This window comes from Gekko japonicus, unplaced genomic scaffold (genome assembly GCF_001447785.1).
Source record: "Gekko japonicus isolate JY-2015 unplaced genomic scaffold, Gekko_japonicus_V1.1 scaffold575, whole genome shotgun sequence".
Taxonomy (NCBI): Eukaryota; Metazoa; Chordata; class Lepidosauria; order Squamata; family Gekkonidae; genus Gekko; species Gekko japonicus.
The window spans coordinates 884,061-904,036 of NW_015174291.1; the positions used below are offsets into that span (position 1 = coordinate 884,061).

The 19,976-nt window shown below is 43.2% G+C and overlaps 1 protein-coding gene across 3 annotated transcripts in view; it reads right to left on the minus strand.

The window, feature by feature from the left end:
- The window catches only part of LOC107121176 (protein DDX26B), a 49,237-nt gene that overhangs the window by 20,133 nt on the left and 9,128 nt on the right, over window positions 1-19,976 (minus strand). For 2 of the 3 annotated variants that reach the window (XM_015424048.1, XM_015424047.1), the window contains 10 exons: window positions 15,671-15,820; window positions 15,064-15,153; window positions 13,816-13,999; window positions 12,495-12,623; window positions 12,223-12,386; window positions 11,571-11,723; window positions 9,492-9,624; window positions 4,954-5,048; window positions 4,169-4,279; window positions 1,851-2,066 (listed from right to left, as the gene is read on the minus strand). In XM_015424048.1, the coding sequence (XP_015279534.1) occupies window positions 1,851-2,066; window positions 4,169-4,279; window positions 4,954-5,048; window positions 9,492-9,624; window positions 11,571-11,723; window positions 12,223-12,386; window positions 12,495-12,623; window positions 13,816-13,999; window positions 15,064-15,153; window positions 15,671-15,820 (1,425 nt within the window). Of the gene's footprint in view, window positions 1-1,850; window positions 2,067-4,168; window positions 4,280-4,953; window positions 5,049-9,253; window positions 9,306-9,491; window positions 9,625-11,570; window positions 11,724-12,222; window positions 12,387-12,494; window positions 12,624-13,815; window positions 14,000-15,063; window positions 15,154-15,670; window positions 15,821-19,976 lie in introns of those variants that run through there. The other variant, XM_015424049.1, reaches the window with a different exon arrangement.

Genomic DNA, 19,976 nt, shown 5'->3' on the forward strand with positions numbered 1-19,976 from the left:
GCGGGGATCCACTTCTGGACTGTGGACGTCTCGGAGACAAAGCAGCAGCATGTCTTTGAGAGGAGCCCGTATAATCTCGGTTGTCGATATCGACAGATTGTCTGTGCAGAGGTGGAGGATGACGCTGCGTGTCACATGGAGCATATCGGTGCCGATGTGGATCCATGTCGGGAGCTTCAGATACCGTCGACGATGGGGAAGGAAACAGAGAAGGCTCTGCATCTATTTGATGACTTAGGAGCTCTACAGTTTCAATGTCGGAGTAAGGACGCTCCATTTGGTGGACAGGGGAGTCCAAGACATGGATGGTCAGTATTGGTGGAGGGACTTGGGCCTCCGATATCAATACTGCCGTTGGAGCGGGAGGCACTTTGGGGCATCACCCAGTGCAGGCACCGCTTCCTTCCCCTTCTTCGCCGCCTTAAGGGACTTTGACGTGCCCTTCCTCGCGGACTTGTGATCCTTACTTGCCTTGGCCTTCTTTTTGATTGGCGTGGAAGCAGAAGATTGTGTCTTCGATGCCTGGAGCTTCGGTGTCGGGCAGTCGGCATCGGAGGCAGGTCTCGATGCTGGAGCTGTCAATGTTGATGGTCTCTCCTCCATCGCTGAGGTAGGAGTAAGGGCCGATTCAAGCAGCGCTACTTTAAGGCGCGCAGCTCAGTTTTTCCGTGTTTGATTAGAAAAACAAGCACAGTGACGACAGGACTCTGGCCGGTGAGACTCTCCGAGACAAAAAATGCACAGGGTATGACGGTCAGGAGGAGCAAGTTTGCTGCCGCAACCCTTGCACCTATTGAAAAAAACCCACTTCTTCTCCATAAAAGAAAGCGAAGAAGAGGGGACATTTGGGGGGGGGGGTAGCCCGAAGGCCTGAGGTAATCGGTAGACTCCCCCTCAACAGAAATAAATGTTGTTGTTGTTTTTGAAGAACAAATAAAAAGAGAAAAGACAAGAAAATTAAAATAAGGAAATAATTCCTAAGAGCTGAGGCGAATAGCCAAAAGCGAACCGATCTGCCCGACGAAAAATAGGTCTACTCAACGCGGCGGTAAGAAAGGAACTGGCAGGATGTCCGCACCCACCCCTCTGGGCATGTACAGTGGGGTTCCTGCGCATGCCCGAGGGACTGGGTGCAAAAATCCGTTAAAAGAGCTTGCTACAGCACCAAGCTTGCTACAGCACCAATCGATCTAGCGCGTGCGCACTAGATGCCATGGCTGTGAAGCAGAGACCACATTGAAGATCTGGTCTTCCCAAAGGAGGCACAAGTTGAACCTAATCTTGCCTGTCAAAAATCTTGTGTTTTTCTCTATTCCCTTTGTTAACTCAGAGATAAGATAGGTCCAGTACTCCATAGTTTAGATGCAACAAACCATTCTTTTTAATTATGTGAAAAAAATTGGGGATCCACAAGTTCGCATGCTCTATTCCTTCTCCTCGTTTGTTGATCTTACTAAGGAACTTCCATTCTTTTGGCAAATCAGTTTATCAAGGCATCTGAACTACAAACTATAGCTTGCTTTTTTTCCTTACAGACCAGGCTTATAAACTCTAATATAGCTTGGAATTCTGGCCAGGGAACAGAACAAGCCAAAGTTTGTGGCTCTGACAAAATATGGCTTACTGCAAAAAGCAAAATCTTTTACGTCATAACGTACGGGAGAAGAAAGATTTCACACCTAGTGAAACTCCAGGTTCATTCACATAACAAGAAGCCATGGTTTATCATTACATCTCATCCATGTCTTATGGTAGAACTACAGGAAACCCTTTCATTTTCATCTGCACTTCTGCAGGGTCCAAGTTAAGAAAAATTAAATTATGAGGGGGGGACCCCACTGCGAACTTACCTTGTTTAAGAGTCCTATATGGAAGCCAGCAAATTCCTTAACGTTCATTTCAGGCAGCCTCAGTGGTGATTCACCTGAGATACCTTGAAGAAGCTGTTTGAAATCCCGGCTTTGAATCAGGGAGAGGCCACTGGAGTGATTCTTCACTTTAATGCCCGTCTCTTGTGGCGCCTTCTTACCCACTGACCCTATTATCCGTTCTGATTCTATTTTTGTCTACAACAGAACCACACAGCACATTAAGGGAAGCAGATGTCACTGTAGATGGCTCTAAAACACAACAATTCCTACTACATCCAAAGGCAGCCATGGCCTGCCTCCTCCCTACATGATGATCTAGATTAGGGAATGCTTGTTGCAAGCCTTGCTAAAGATTCAAGGGCAAAAAGCTAGAGAATTCCATATTACATAGATAAGACGCACAAGCTTTCAAATTACACAGGTTTTTTTCACAAGTGACCTTAAAAGTCTAAAATGAGTCACAATCACACACTGTTAATTTAATGAGCTAATCCATGAAGTTTTTTCCATGTTGTTTAAAGGCACCAGAAATACAAAGCAGTGAACTAGCATTTCTGGAAATTGCCACAGACCTCTTATGAAAAAGACAGTCAGTGTTCATCTAGAACAGGGGCAAAGTTAATCCATAAACTTTAGCTACACAAGAGAATGCAAAGAAGTCCCACCTTGCTGCCTGTCTAGCTGTGGTTAGCTATATTTGCATGCTGTTCTGGGAAAGATCTGTATAACAATGAACAGGAATTGGACTACTGTGGTATAAGTAGCTTTGAGCTTCACAACCAGAGCAAGGATTCAAGAATGGTGTAAGAACAAGCATTTCTGAAGCCTAGCAGAATTTCAAACCCAGACTATGATGTGGCACAGGACCCTACTGCCTGGAGCAATGAAAGGGTCAAAGATTCCACGAGACATGCCTCATGTAGCTCTAGGGTTTTGCAACTCAGTTTTAAACTAACATTCACTAAAACAAGTTGCAGGTTGCTAACTTAACTAGAAGTGGTACAATTTAGAACACTTTTATTAATTGATATATTACTCGGAATGTCTAAAATGCAAACTAAGAATATGGCACTTGTTTACAGGTTAAAAGGTAGCCTAGAACGTCTGTATCCTAGTTCAACAATAAATTTTGACATTGAACTTGGGTGTTTTTCATAAGCCAGTTCCACAAGAGGCATGTGAACCACTGCAATACAAGCAGCATTAACATACAGTGTTAACACCAGCCATTATTAGGCATAACAGAAGGCACTTGGATGGCTTGGTTGCAATTATACCAAAACATGTGAAGGACACTGCCCAGAGAAACTACAGGAGCTATGGCCCACTGTAATCAATGAGACTCAAGCACTTAAGCCCCAACCACCTCAGAGGTATGTATTTGTGTGTCTTGGTTTAGTATTCTTGCCATTCTGGTACTTGTTCTTTAGCCATTGGTACACTGCTTGAAATTTCAAGGAGTTTAGCTGCACTCAATAGTGTTCTAAAATTCCAATATCATCCAGTTAGCAAAATAAGGGGGATACTGCCCTTTTGAAAAATTGCAGAGCTGGTATATTGCTCCTGACAGTGCATAGTCAGAGGCTAGGTTGTTCAGCCACATCATGCATAATGTCTTGGTATTCTTTAAAGCATTGACCACCACTGGACAGCCAATGTGGTACAGTGGCTACAGTGTCAGACTGGAATCTGGGATCTTCCAGGTTCGAATCCTCACTCTGCCACAGCCTGCTGGGCGAACTTCAGCCAGCAACATTCCCTCCACCTAACCTACTTCACAGGGGGGTTGTGAGAATAAAATGGAGGAGAGGAGAACAATGTACACCATTTCAGGTCTCCTCATTAGGGAATAAGGTGCAGAATCTGACTTGGGGGGGGGGATACGATCTCTCTCTGGAATGACAATTTATATCAATCCTTTATAACTCTATCTCAGGTAGAACTATTCTCTTCAACTACCAGTGCCATAATTTAGGAGCTACCACTATTTCAGTCACTGCCAAAACTTATTGCGACTTTTTAGACCACAGAATTCGAACTACTGGTAAAACCAGTTGTACCCAACTAAAAACCCAACAAGCAAGCAACAGGGAGCTGGATCTTTGCCTTTTGCCACTAACTGATCTAGGGACCCCGACACCAACAGAAATGCAGTCAAGATGTTATCTGTCTCACAAAATAAAAGAGAGAGAGAAAAAAAGATGACATTCCTTACTCCATTTGAGTTATAAAACCAGAGCAACACACACTAAAAATCATCAATGTACTTCTAATGGCAAAGGTTTTGTCGATACTACCTGTTGGCTGAGTTTTTTAAGGTAAGAGATAACACTGTAACTAAGTCCACAATCTAAATTATCTGATATCAGATTTGGAGCTCCCATCATCCTTAGGGCTTTCTTTAATGGCTATAAGGAAAACAAAATACACAAGAGTAAGAAGAGAATCTTTTGTTTTTGTTTTTTCAAAAAGAGGTTTTTTAAAAAAATAAAAGAAGGGTCTCACAGATTAGCGTACATGAAGCTAGGGCAATAGCAGAGTTGATGCTCCAGCTTTCCACTTTTGGAAACAAGGATTCAGGTAGCACATCAAGCGGCATAGCCAGTTCGCAGAGGGCACTGGACCACATAACCAGCATGGCACCATGCAATGTGGCACCGCCAGCTGTTTCTTCACAAAGGCTAGAGACCCTTATTGCCGGGATGATGCAAGTCCATACTGTGGCATCTTGCCCAAGTGACGCAGGTAAGTTATACTGCCCCCCCCCAGAGCAACCCCCCCCAGCGCAGTCATCCAGGAGTGCTAGTCAGTTGCCCATATTACTAATAGTAAGCACAAAGATCTGCAGTTACTTAGCCCAACCAGGAGGAGGGAGGGAAGCACCAGACTTGTGCTAGACAGCAGCTCCAAAGAACTGTTAAGGAGGATCCAGAAAAGTCATTCCAAGCTGCAAGCATTAAGGACTTCTGAATCCTGGCATGTGAATTATTTTGTTTGGAACAGAGCGCACACAAAAATCATTATGCCAAAGACTATCAATCACCAATCCATTTAGGCTTATTGAACAAGAAGAGATACATACCAGTAAGTAGTACGGAGGCATTGTTTTTAAGTAGTTGTCCAAAGCCTGCCGCCACTTCAGATTTGGCTTAAGTTTGTGAACCTTAAACAAGTCATCTGCAAAAAGGAAACACACGTAAAATCACAAACCAGGCACATTGTTTCTGTTCAATAACCCACCTACATCTTGCTCCATATCAACCGAGATCCAAAAAGGACTTAATTTCCAAGGACAGTTGTCCCTTTGGACTTCCTGGGTATCTTCCAGAGCCAATTTACAAGAATGTAGTAGCCATCTATGAACTCCAAATCAAAATAAGACCATAATCTTTACCATAGCAGTCACAAATTGTAACGAAAGGAAGCAGGATTACTTTTGCTTGTAACTTAGAAAGCCCTGGATAGCTAGGGTTTCATGTTAACATATCGGCTCCTTTGTTAAGGAGCTTAACAATCCCAAGGAGGATTTTATTTTTACTTCATTTATATCCTGCCATTCTCCCAAATGGGAACCTAAAGCAGCTGGAAGATCCAGTGAAAGGGACAGAGGACGGGTGACCAAAATTTGCAGAACGGCTGTTATAAGTAAATTAATTTTAAGGGTTTTTTAAGATGCGAAATGCCTTAAAGACTCATAACAGCATAAAAGCTACCAAATGATTGGGATCAAACAAGGCACCTTCTGTCATCTTTCAGACAGGGCAGACAAAAAACTCCATATGGTTTGCTGTAAAAGAATCCAGAGATACCAAATAGCCAAGGCTCCCTTGTAAGGGGCCAAATTATACCATATGCATTTCATGGCCTTCCACACTCGAACAGCAATAGGCTATCTGGATCAGGATTCAGTGGATTGCACTGGCTTAAGTCACAGTACAACCAGCTGTTATTAACTATCACCTCTGGGCAGCAAACTCATGCTCATCATTTCATAATGCATGCTACTTTTTTCATAATATAGTAACACCTACATGTCAGACTAGGCAAAAGCAATATACTGAGCGTAGAAATTACCTACAGGAAGCATGTGAAGAGTTGCAACATACTGACAAAACAGGATCTGGTAAACAAGGAAGGCCTGAACAGATAAAACCCAGAACTTCCAGTAATGCAAGGATTTATTTTTTTTCTTAATGGAGACCCTTTTACCCCTCCTTTCTGTGAAAGGGGACTCAAGGCAGCTTTCTGTCTGGTAGTGAAGGAAATCCCAATGGCTTATAATAATTGGCCCACAAAAACATGACAAGTTCTCTTCAGTATATCACAAACTACACTAAGAAAGCAGGAAGTCTGAAGCCACATTGTGCAGAGAGAGAGAGAGAGAGAGGACCCCTCTCCTGCTATTATAACCCGCAATTAAAGAGCCAACATATGGCACAATACTTTAGGTGGAGGCAGAAGAAAGATGGCAAGCTAGCCAAGACTTTTTTGTATACAAAACACACTGAAAAAATCCTCAAACTAAGTTCTCCCCAAGGAAGCAAGTGAGTTGAGAGGGAGTAACATTTCAGGAAGATGTCTCAAAAGCAAGTGTGTTCCTCTGTGGGGCTGGATACATTCCTCACTGAGAAAAGAAACAGCTCAAGACATGTGAGCTTCTATTTCTCAGTTCCATGTTCACAAAGCAACCTAACTACACAGCCAACTTCTTGTATGTGACTCATGCAGTCTGGAATCTCCACCCTGCTGCTTTAAACACCATTAGTCAGCTGGACTGAAAAATGAACACCTGCAAAAACACACATGTGAAGGAGAGCTTGAGATGCTGATGAGGAATCCACCTCACATTTTGTTTGTTTCTTGAAAGGAAGTGACAGTACGAAAGAAGCCTATGCAACACAACCAGCAGATCCTAGTCAAGACTTTGAAAATTACTTACAAGAACATTTGCACTTCTGAACTACAAGCTATGGGTGCTAAAATGTGTAGGAAACAGTGAATGTCTGACAAGATTCTAGTCACAGAATGGATTTTATGATCAAGCCATGACTATGAATGTCAAGTGGAAAACAGGCCAGTTCCTAGGCGAGGTGGTTGACATAGCAGCAGCAGAACAACTCTCGGCTTTCCTGAATGACCCATCAGCCCTGGACCCATTCCAATCCAGCTTCAATCTTGGCCATGGGATGGAGATGGTGTTGGTTGCCCTCACAGATGATCTTTGCAGACATCTGGATCAAGGCGGGTCAGGGCCACTGTCACTACTTGATTTAACAGCACCATTTGACACAAGTCGATCCCGATCTGCTGACCCACCGCCTCGCTGACGTGAGGATACAATGGACACCTTGAAGTGGTTTGTCTCATTTCTCCAAGGTCGGGGACAGAAGGTGGCACTGGGGAGAGAGCTTCACTGTGGTACCCATTGGTATGTGGTGTCCCACAGGGGGCTATTCTCTCCCCAATGTTATTTAACAATTATATGCACCTCCTTGCCCATATGTTGATAACACCCAGATATATCTGTTGATGGAAGGACAGCCAGGCTGCGCCCCTGAAAATCTGGCAGAGGAGTAGGGAGCTGTGGTTGAATGGTTGAAACAGAGTCGACTGAAACCAACATGAAAGATGGAGCTCCTGTGGCTGAGTCAGGGAGACTCGGGACTTAGGGTGCCAACTCCCGGCTCTTGACAAAAGCGCACTTCACGCCAGTGCCAATGATGAAGAGTCTGCGGGTGATTCTGGATGCCTCCCTTTCAATGGAAGCCCAGATCATTTTTACATCCATGCCAGGTCAAGCAACTAGCCCTCTTCCTGTATTGACCTTTTGTAGTCACAGTGATCCATGCAATGGTCACCTCCAGACTTGACTACTGTAACTCACTCTACGCAGGGCTATCCTTGAGACTGATCCAGAAGCTTCAGCTGGTCCAGAATGTGGTGGTGCAAGTTCTCACCGAACTCCGGTCGGAGCACATATTCAGCCATAAGAGCACATATTCAGCTGCCAACTGTACTGGCTCCAGATTGAACACTGGATCAAATTCAAGGTGTTGGTTTTAATTTTTAAAGCCCTACACACTGTGGGACCAACATACCTTTGGGACTGCCTCTCCTGGTATACCCCCCCCCCCACAAGAGCTCTACACTCACAGGATAAAGATCTTTTACTGGTTTCTGGACCAAGGAGCATCGAATTAGCCTCCAACAAAGCCAGAGCCTTTTCAGCCCTGGCCTGATGGAACGCTCTTACAGCTGAGATTCGGGCCCAGCAAGACCTTTTACAGTTCCGCAGGGCCTGTAAAACCCAGCTGCTCCATCAGGCCCACAGCTGAGGCTCTTGACTGAGGTGAAAAACGACCCCAACCGATGGGTCCTCCTCCTGCTTCTTCTCTTGTGGACTTTCCCCCCAGGTTTTGATGTGGTCAAAGCTTTCCCCCAATGAGATTGCATTGTTTATGTACCCTCTGACTGTTGTGACTTATGTTTTAAATTGTTTTAATTGGTTTATGATTGTAGTATAAATCTGTTGTTACTCACCCTAGAGCAGGGGAGGGAGAGTCAAAAATCGAATTAAATAAAAATTAAAAAATTAAAAGTATAATCAGAGAACACTAAACACAAGATGCAAGAGCGCTGTGTTTGAACAAGACTTCCCCACTAAGCTGATCTGTTTCATTCCATACAAGACCTGGTGGCAATCCACCTTTAGCGTAATGCTCAGTAAGCATGATTTAATACGAAATCAGCTACTGTCTAAGGTACTATGCCTGCCAAGCTACTTATATAGCACTTCTAGTAGGCAAGTGGAGTTTTGTTTTGTTTTTAACAACCCAAACTGCATTAAACTTCAACAAAGCCTCCCTGTAGTGCAAGCAACTAGGGAACTGGAGCCAAACACTATATGACCTGCCCATGGTCAGCTAGTGATACTACAATTAAGTACGGATTTTAACTCAGGCTTGCCCAGTCTATACATGAGACAGCACTGGCTCTTTGATCAGAGAACTAGTGTGCTCTGGAACCAAAATGCTTATGTGGTATCCTAAGCCATTTTAGGCATTTTCCTGGATCAAAAGGCAGGGTAAAAAAAAAATAAGGGAACCACATCCACCATATTTAAGGTGCTTACCTCCTACAAAATTGGGAGAGGGAAACTAGGTGGACCCTCTTTTCCCCCCACAACTATGTCATGGCTCTGATCATGGCCCCTGCACATCACTTGAAACTCATCCCAGGTTCTCAAAACTAAGCAAAAAAAAAAAAGAAACACCCCAAAACCAACAGGGGCTGCTGCAAGAATACGCAGACACCACATCCTGAAAGAGGGAAAAGAATGGAGGTTGAACCTTACTCCAATTAAGGAAGAAGCTACGAGTCTAGGAGGTGAGCAGCATCAAACATGCACTGGCAGCAGGTGGCTCTCCTCCTCTGCTGCAGAGAAAAAAAGGGAGAGGGGGTGTAAAAATCCTCTTCTCCCAACTTAGCAGGTTGCAACAGTCTAGAGTCTCCAGTCTCTCATTCCATTTTTAAAAAGGCTGGCCAGTAAACATCACGGACAGCACAGACAGACAGACAGGCTACCTTCTGAACTGTGCCATAAGGCTATACGTGACTTACCTAACAGGGGAAGGAGAACAGGATAGTTGTAAGGCATCACAAAGAGATTGACACATGTTAGAGTGGTGCTGGCCTTTAAGTATCCAAATGGATGGCCAAGTTCACTGTATTTTGCACTGCTGCTGACAAATACCTAGAAAGAACAAGGGGAAGAAGCAACGTTGACACCATTAACAGCAACCAATCCACTGTTACAAGGTGAAACACAACAAGCTAAAAATTCAGCAAAATAGTTTTTAGAGGTCTCATGTATTATTAAAGTCACGCAGATACTGTAAAGCAACACCTTCCCTCTTTTGCATGCACAGGACTCATGTCTGCAAACTGCTGATGCTTTGCCTCTTTACCATCCTGCAAGATGGCCACCAGTGGAAAGGACTGCTGTCTCATGGGTGTTGTACTAGTTAACCCAAGAACATGTACACATATCTGTAACAAAATGCCCATTATTCTTGAATACTGAACTAGACAATAAGCGCCATCTACCATTTCCAGCCAGTCAACTTTTATATTCATCAAAAGGGGCAAAGTTTTTCTGGAAGGTATTAAACTCCAGAAGCTAAAATAATCCAAGATGATGAATGTGCCCAAGTAGTACTATGCATGTGACCACTGTTAACCGGTCAATCATTCTTACTGTCATAGCCAATGAGAAATGTCACCCTTCCATATTACAGATGAGGCACACAGAGGTTCCAAATTAAACAGACCATCCAATCTCACTATATAAACCAGGAGCACTGAACAGAATCCCAATTGTTGCATTATGGCCCATTCTATCAAAAGTCTGTAAATCTTGCACAATGAATATAAGTACGCAGGAAGATGCTTATGGCCTTTGCAGATTCTGGAACTGGTGCTGCTAAGTACTGGTATTCATTGTTGAGTGTGGCTTTTACACATAGAGGGCTTTTAACTTTTTGATGCTCCACCTTTAGAGCTCATTTATGGTCTCTAGAAGAGGATAAAAAATTTCCAAATAGGGATGGCACCATTGCACTGACCAAGCAAGATGTAAAATTAAGAGTCCCAAAAGAGGATTAGTTACCACCAAAACACAGCTCCAGTGTTTTATAAAGTCAAATATTCTCCTATAAGTCCTGATCCCCATGGGTGAATTAGAAGCTCAGATTCACCACTTAGCTCAGAAGAATGTATGCCATAGGCCAGAGAGTCAGAGTACATAAAGACAATGATGTCTGTTTTCTTAGTAGCCTTTTAAGAGATTATGCAATCTACTCTGGGTTAAATCTACCTCACACTCAAGTTAAATGCAAGAGATGTGCTCATTTCATCAGACCCATCTTTTGTCCCTTATTTTAAAAGAATGCTACTGAGATATGATTTAAGCTTAAGCAAAGTGGAACTGAAATACAAAGAGGAAGTAAAGCATGTTGGCATATTTAATACTTAATATAATCACTGATCATGTATCCTACAAATATTAAATTGTTTCTATAAGAAGGAGAAGAGATTGGATTTATACCCCACCCTTCACTCGGAATCTCAGAGCGGTTTACAAACTTCTTTCCCTTCCCCTCCCCACAACAGACACCCTGTGAGGTAGGTGGGGCTGAGACAGCTTTTTCCAGAACTGCCCTTGAGAGAACAGCTCTGACAGAACTATGGCTTCCCCAAGGTCATCCAGCAGCTGCAAGTGGAGGAGTGGGGAATCAAACCTGGTTCTCCCAGATTAGAGTCCACCCACTTGACCACTACACCAAACTGGCTCTCTGTTACAGTTACAGGTGCTCTCTGTCCTCCTCCAACTCCTCTTAGAGCCATCTCTTTGAAAAGAACTCTACATCATTACTAACAGACAACATTCTTTACATTTGTCAGTAAACCTTCTGAGATCAGTTAGGCAGAGGGTTGTGGCTCAGTGACAGAACATCTGTTTGCAAGCAGAAAGCCCCAAGTTGTCCAAATCTTTCCAGAGAAAAGCCTCATAGCTGGAGAAGGATGTGGATTTTCCACATCCAAGCCAACATCTACTGCTCTTTCACTGTTGTCTCCTCAGAGTTTACATTTTAACACAACATAGGCTTGGGAACCCTGGAATGGGTATCTAGCAAATACCTGCCAGCACGCATGAGGCGATTTTCGTTCCAAGATGTACTGTGTCAGGGGTGATGGCTCTAGCTCATACTTGTCAAAAGGAAGTTTGTCGATAACCATGGGCTCACAATCCACACAGGAGAACCTCACCACAGGATGGGCTGTGCGGGGAGGCTTGAAATTGAGGGGAAAAGGAGGAAAAGTCAAACACATTTAGAGGGGAAGGGGCACTATAATCTCATTGGCATCAACCTCCAGGTTACTATGAAAATTTTTTAACTCAGGACACCAACAAGCGATGTGTTATTCTCAAGCCCTCCAAGTCAGAGTTAAGTCCATTAACAGACACACGTTGTTCTAAGTACAGTGACTTAGGAATTATTGAAATAATGTCTATAAAGTGTTTTAAACACTTCATATGCATCAAACATTTTCCCTAAAGCCCCTGTAGGAGGTATGCAAGCTTTAGTCCCATAAGAGAAAAGGATGGCTAAGGAACAGTGGTTATGCACAGGCCTCCCAAGTGATCTGATTGCTAGGATGAGCTTTGAACCAGAGACTTCCACAGCTCATACATCAACAAGGATTTAATATAACACAGTTAAAGAGTGTGTGAGCTGGAAGGGCAGCTGCATCAGAAGGATGTAATAGCTTTTAAAGTCCTGTTACGTACCAATGTTGGTGAATTCTGATCAGGCCAAAAGGATTCTGGAATTGGCCAGTGCCCAACAGGAACTCCTGTTTTAGGATTAGGCCGTACGTAGATAAGCTTATGACAGCTGTGCCATGGCTGAGAACCAAAAGAACTGACAGGCCTCGTGGTATCAACTAGCCCATCTACAATTTAAAACAGGAGGAAAGAAAAAGAATAGAACAATAAGTGACGTGGTACATATGTTTCCATTAACAGAACAGACTGTAATAAGCATAAAGCGTTTACAGTACCTTCTCCAACGGGTGGTGGGTCTGGTCCTGATTTTTCAAAGTTGATCACAACACCACTTTGAACTTTCTGAGCTAGCGATTCTAAACACTGATTCAGCATTCTTTGTGTCCGAACACAATAAGAGCGTCCTGTTGTAGATGCCAGAGAAACAGAAAGGATATGAAGGCAGGTTTCAGCAACTTCCATTTCAAGTTACGAGAAACGGGCTGTAAGATTAAAACCTGTACTAGCAATCAAAGGTAAGAACTGTGCAATGAAATACAAGAGGTGCTCACTGAAGAAGCAACACTTGTAAGCACTGCAATGGATTAAAGTTGTAAAAGCTTTTCCATCTCGTCAATTCAAGAAGAGAGCACGCTACAAGGTATAAAATACTACTGCACTGGATGTATGCTTCCCCCATACCATTCATGGAAGTGGAAGTGCCATCAAATCACAGCTGACTTATGGCGACCCCATGAGGTTTTTAAGGCAAGAGAGAGGTGGTTTGCCATTGCCTGCCTTTACGTCTCAACCCTGGCATTTCCTGGAGGTGTCCCTTCCATTTACAAGCCAGAAGATATATTCCTGCTCCAACTTAAATGGAGAATATTTAGTTTTAAACTAATCACTAAATTTAATCCAGCCCTACTTCCAAGAATAAAAAAGACAGATTAAACAGAACCACTATGTGCTTTGTGCTTCAATGCTACTGCTATTTCACTACTGGTAGAAGGAAATGCACAGCTTTTTGTGAAAAGGAGATGGACTTGAACCTCTGGTATTTTTAACTTGGAACTATACAACGTCATTGTCTCAAGAAACGGGACAGCCTAAATTTTTCAATCTTGAGAAGCAGCAGCAGAACAACTTTGCCCAGGAGGAACGCCTTGATTTAAAATGGATCCAAGACCATGTCACTCAACTCTTCTGTCTGGCCTTTGCCACCTCGTCTCATAGGCCATACCAATCTGGTATCAGGCCCACATCAGGTTGTTACAGTGTTTTTATGCTAGACCCTAAAAGACCACTGCAAAGGGAAAAGAAGGAAAAACAAACACTCCTTCCTTTGCAACTTCAGCAGTGTTTTCCACTTTAGAGTTGCTCTGCCGAAAGTCCTAAGCAAGCTAATTAAGAGAAAGGGAGACACAGTATATATAAATGCTTGTGAAAAGGGCGGGAGATTAGAATGGATATATCCATCACTGTACAATATATATCAAAATAAGAATCCAAGTCAGATCTATGCATTTGAGTGTACTGATTGATATTTATTATTATTTCCAAGACAGCAGATACAGACACAGATTTGCAAAATAAACACTTATGCAAAAAAGCTACCTCCTGTGACTTCACACATCTGCGTGATGGCAGATTCATCTGTGGGGACACTCCCTAGCTGTTCTGGTTCCACTGAGGAAGCTCCAGCCAAGCGCAGCACAAGAGCAAATAGCCTTTGATCCCATCGAAATGGCTCTTTGGTCAGCTCACTCCCAGGCAGGGGGGAATTCAAAGGAAGATGAAGCTAAAAAAAGAAAATTATTCTAAGAACTTCACTGAAATAGTAGACAAATTTAACCATAACTGATAGGATCTACTACCCAATTGTCTGCAATGCTAAAAGAATGGAATGATACTAGCATATAAAGACCTTAATTTCATAAAGTGGGCTTTGAGGCAAAGAGCTTAAGCAGTTACACTAGACATGGGAGCATTAAGATTCCCACTCAGTTATGCAGCTTATAGGGTAAAAGTATCTCTTTCTCCCCCTCTTTCTTTCTGAGTCAACTCCTTTATAGGCTAATATCATTGAACCCCTCTGGAGAAAGGTCAGGATGCAATAAACATACCTGACAAAAGAGTTACAATCTGTAATCCTGAATTGTGCCAATCAGTTTACAAAGCCACCAGTGTTAGGACTAGGGATGTGCATTCGGTTCATCTGAACCGAAAGCACTCCCAAAAATGGTCCATTCGGGCCCCTTTCAGGCTGCTGCAGGCCGATTCAGATTCTCTGATCTGAATCAGCTTGCCATCAAATTGCCGCCGAATTTCAACAGCAATTTGGCCCCATTATATCCTATGGGCCATTGAAGTCAAAAAAGTACCTTTTTTCCCACCATAGAGAACAATGGAGGGGATGGGGACAACCTGTTTGGGGGCCCATAGAATTGGACTCACAGGTCCAATGTTCTTGAAACTTGGTTGGGTATCTTGGGGAGAGGCTCCAGCAGCTACTCTGCAAGTTTAGAGTCTCTCCCTCAAACCCCCTCTCCTCCAGGGCCCAGAATATACCCTATGTTTTCGCCATTGACTTCAATGGACCATAGGATATAATGGAGCCGAAATTGACATTCAGCTGGCCCCCAATTGGCTCCTACTGCCGAAATTGACATGCGGGAGTCTTTCTGCCAGCTGAAATTGATTCTGCCCCATTCAGCTGAATCCAAATCCGCCAAAAAAAATTTTTTGCACACCCCTAGTTAGGACTGCTTTTAGAGGCTGAAAGCTGTTAGTTCCCTGTGAGGGTGTGCTTCCTCTTCACTAGGGCTATTTTGCAACTTAAAAATTTTATTTTGGATATCTTACCTCCTCTTGAACACCTGCTGTATTGGTCAGTTTGTTTCCATCTGTGATGGTAATCAAAATAGATGGCTCTAAAAAGAAAGGGTTCCTCCCCTAGAGAAAGAAAAACATACCCAGCATTTAAACATGGAAGAAAGGGTGATCTGTGCAGGAAACTTAAAACTATGGAAATGTTATGCAAGGCACAGAGATTTGCTCTGCTCCTACGCATAAGAAAATAGAGAGGAGCAGCAGAAGCTGATCTTGGGGTGCAGAATGGTCAGTATGTGAGAGAGCAAGCCAGGGATAAAGTGCACTGTAAAACAAAAGCCTGGGGCACACAGATTTACACTCTAGTAGTGCTGTGCTCTACTCTCCTGTCTTCCCCCCCAGCATCTTAACTCCCGACTGGCCCTGAGGCAGCTGCATTTCCCCCACCCCCAAGGAAGAACTCAAAGAATAGCTTGAGGCTGAGCAACATTTTCAGTCCCAACTGGTGAGGGGGCTCCTTGTTCAACCTATTTGATTGTTTAAAAAAAGAAACGTCAAGAAGTAGTGTCTTCTCGTTTATAAGACAGCTGTAAAGATTTCTCCACAAAAAGCAAAGATATAACATGCCAGCCTTCATTACCTGTCCATAGTTGTCTATTCCAGACACTAGTCTGTTGAGATTTAACAGATCAAACGACGATCGAAGAGCCTGGCCAAGAGTTGTCAATCCAGAGGCTTGTAAGTTCTTCAGTTCATTCATGAAAGTGGCATGGTTTTCCTTCCATCCAGCCTGTAGAAGGGCAGAAGTCTGGCATTATTTTTAAAACAGTCTGGGCTCATGGGGCAAGTTACTGCTCTTTTGCTCAAGGAGACTGCCATTTGCATCCCTGATGCATTCAAGGAAATGGGGGGGGGGAGATTACACAGCCAAACAGAACCACCGCTCGAAAGGATTGTCCTCTTGAATATTCTGTTTCTCACTTCCACCCAATTGATGACATTTTTAAAGTCCATTCCAATGTGTTAAACTTAAATGAACAGTTACAAAGAACCTTTGAATTGCTATTAATCCTTCAGTGCTATTAATGGTAGCTGTCAAGTTTCATTGGGTAAAACACCTGCCAAATAAGCCATGCTACTTGAAAGTTAACCAATTCCTAGCACTAGAAATGAGTGTCCTAAATAATGCAATGTCTCCAGGCTTCCTGTGCGGGGGGAGGGGGGGGAGATGTAAAATTGCTGCAACTATGTGCAGAATTTGGTCACGTATTTTATATGATCTAATACATAGCAACTTTCCAACACTTCTACAAAGCTAGTTCTTTACTGCATACGGTCAGTTCTCATTCCCAAGCTGTCAAGCTGCATGACAGAAAAGCTCTTCTGCCCACTCAGAGCCAGTTATCACTGGACCATGTACAGTTTATTTGTTGCCGGGCACACTGCACTAAACAGTGGCATACACACTTGTAAAAATTATGCCTGGTACTTCAAAGAACCTTCTGATGAGGGCCTTTTTGAAAGCCTCCCTGGCAGTCATTAAATAAAAGAGGATCTGTCATAGATCAATAGCTGATTAAACAGGAAATTGAGGATAGTAATAAATAGTTCTGAGAATGGAGGATGAGCGTGGGTCGGGGGGTTGGCAGATCTGCATTAGGATGCTTGCTACTTAAATTGTATGGAGTCAAGAATGAAAAGTAACATAAACAAATCTGCAAGCTTCTCGGAATGGTTGAAGCCCCATATAAACTATGAAGAGCTCTAACAGGATCTTGTCACGTTAGCTGGACGGCAACAAAATAGAACATTCAATTCAACATAAATAATGTTCCTAAACTTTTTGTCCTAAACTTCACATGCATACTGATGAGATCTGAACTGACAGTATAAACCAGGAAATAACTTGCTGCTATTAATGGACAGGTCAAGGAAGACATCTACTCTGCAAGCAGATGCAGTTTTCAAAAAGGTTGATTCTGTGCTAAGGAGAATTAGCCACTGAAGATAGGGACAAAAGCACCATAATGTCATTACATGAATTCTATGGCTCAACAGCAGGCAGAATGCTATGAAGTCTGATTGTCCCACAGTAAAAATATTGGAAAAGGTAAAGGGCACTCAAAACAATCAGAGAGTTCAAACATGGAGAAACAACAAAGAATTTGGGAATTGGGGGGGGGACAATTAAGGGGAGAGACAAGTTTACACGAAAAAAAGGGGGAGAGAACTTCCTGGAATATTACAGCTCAGGGGTCACCCACTGAAGACAATGACCAGGAATTTCAAGGAAGACAAGAGGTAGTTAGTGATTCTTCACACATAATTTACGGGATTCACTGGCCCAGGCATGTCAGTTGCCACTTGAATGGCTTTAAAAAGATTCATGGAGAGCATGATGACTAGTTGCCATGTTAGCTAAATATAAATTCTAGTACAGCACAGTAGACCATCTCAGGAGAAAGCAGAGAAAGGCTGTTGCATACACGCCCTGAAGGGGGCACTTTCAAAAAGTGGTCCTTTTGTCTCATCATCACAGAGGACTTTTAAAAACCAACACCAGTATTTGCTTAAAGGCAGAGACACAGGAAGTAGTCTGGGAGGAGCTTCTAGTGACCACCATGAAGTCACAGTTCCGTCCCACTTCACGGAACCCATCAACAATTCCCATGTCTGCCAGTGTCTGAAAGGTCACCATCCTACTTCTAATTAGGACCAAATATATAACCAAATATGGATATTGCCTTAAGCTACAACTGATCCTACAAACATGATTGCTTTAGTTTAACTGTACTGTTCATATAGAGTTTGATCTCCTGGGCTGCAAAATTGAGGGTTTTTTATTTGCAAGCCAAGCTCCTGGTAAAAGATCTGCTAGCTGCCTGGCAAGAACAGCCAAATGACACAGCCAGACATTAAAATGATTCTGTGTGCATGTAAAGTTCCATCAAGTCACAGTCAACTTATGGCAACCAGGAAGGGCAAGAGAACAACAGAGGTTGTTTGCCATTGCCTTCCTCCGTACAGTGACCCTGGAATTCCTTGGCGGTCTCCCATCCAAATATTAATTAGGGCCAAACCCCGCTTAGCTTCTGAGATCTGACAAGATTGGGCTAGCCTGGGCCATCCATTACAAACGCTTAGTTCTTCCACCATACATCAGGGGACCAAAAGAAAATCTGGTGGGAAGTATTCAAGTATTTGACTCAATGCAATGAATACATCTACAGTCTCTTTGGAGGAAAGGATTTTGTTAACACTGAAAAAATATCACCAATTAGTATAAGCAGTAGTTTGATTGACAAGAGAAAGCATGCTGACTTATAAGAAGTTTCAGGGTACAAGCAGAAAATCAGATTAAGAAAAAAAAATCTCTTTGCTATAATCAGTCAATTTTCTTGTTGGTTAATTTGGGCTATGCTGTTCCACAGCTGAGTCAATGCTTTAGCAATAACCAAGAAGCACAGGAAGGTATAAAGAGGAAGTTGCAGAAGCTCTGTGCAACAGACCATGTGGTCCATGCCATGCACTGTCACCCCATGTCTTCTCCCCATCTTTCATGGAGTCTAATGCAAAACGGTACTAGAGCTACACAAACTCATGGGGAATTCAATGACACAAAATTCCCCACAAGAACTTTATTAGGTCATAGCCAAAATGTGCAAGACAGAACTTTGTATGAAGATGTAGGCAAAGCGGCAAATCCTACCCCATCCTACTACTCTACTGATCAAAGTTTGCAGCATTCCATTGGAGGAAAAGGCACTACAGTTGGAGGATCCACCCACTCACTGTGAAGGACTGAGGTATCCTGACTCTTCGCCCTACTTCCTTTTTGTGTAGTGCTTTCTTGTGTCAGGAAACAGACAGGAGGTGAGAGACTGATGTCCCAGGTCTCAATCCTGGTTCTCTTGCACACCATAAGTTTCTTTTGAGGGGGAAGCATTCATGAGGGTCAGCTGGGGGCTTATGGGTCTTGTTCCCTTCTCCCTCCTAGTACTGACAGAGTTAGTCAGTGCAACCAACAATTTTCTAAACAGTCAGATCTCACCCAAAGATCATTAATAAAAAAGAAAAATCTTTAATAACTTCACATAAATCCTAGAAAGCAGAGATAACTGGGAACGATCAGTAGGAAGATAGCCTTTAGGCAGAATAAAAAGAAAATATGGAAACATGGTCTTGCTAACTAATCCCATATTTACAAAGAGCCTCGACATTCTCCTTTTGGGAATGGGTCCAAGACTAAGCACTTTGGCACAGCTTGACAGGGATGGTCTGTGATAGTCTTGACACAGCCCTGGACTCCATCCAGCCCACCAGGCTGGATCCCAAATACTCACAGGTATCCCCTCATGCAACATACATTCTGTTTATCAAAGCACCATACATCATACCAGTGGGTAACTAGACGTCAACCCATCTCAATACACTATAAACAAAAAATGTGCTTAGTAGATGGCCAAGCTCCCTTTGACCTCATGTCCAGAATCCAGATAAAGAGGAGATTGGATTTATACCCCACCTTTCACTCGGGGAGTCTCAGAGCGGCTTACAATCTCCTTCCCCTAACAGACACCCTGTGAAGTAGGTGAGGCTGACAGAGCTGAGAGAACTGCTCTTGAGGGGGTAACTGTGAGAGAACTGTGACTGACCCAAGGTCACCCAGCTGACTGCATGTGGAGCAGTGGGGAATCAAAGCTGGTTCTCCCAGATTAGAGTCTGTGCTACTAACCATTACACCAAAAGGTAGGAAGAACCACATTAAACACTAATAATGCTTCCAACATTTCCTCAGCCAAAGATGACGCCTAGTCTCCCGATAGGTATTAACAACCCACTGAGAGAGGCCAAAGACCACCCCACCAAGTTATTTTGATTCCAAATACTGCAATCTGCCTTAGGGTTATAATACACTTTCACAGGGAGTTTGCATAAACACCTTG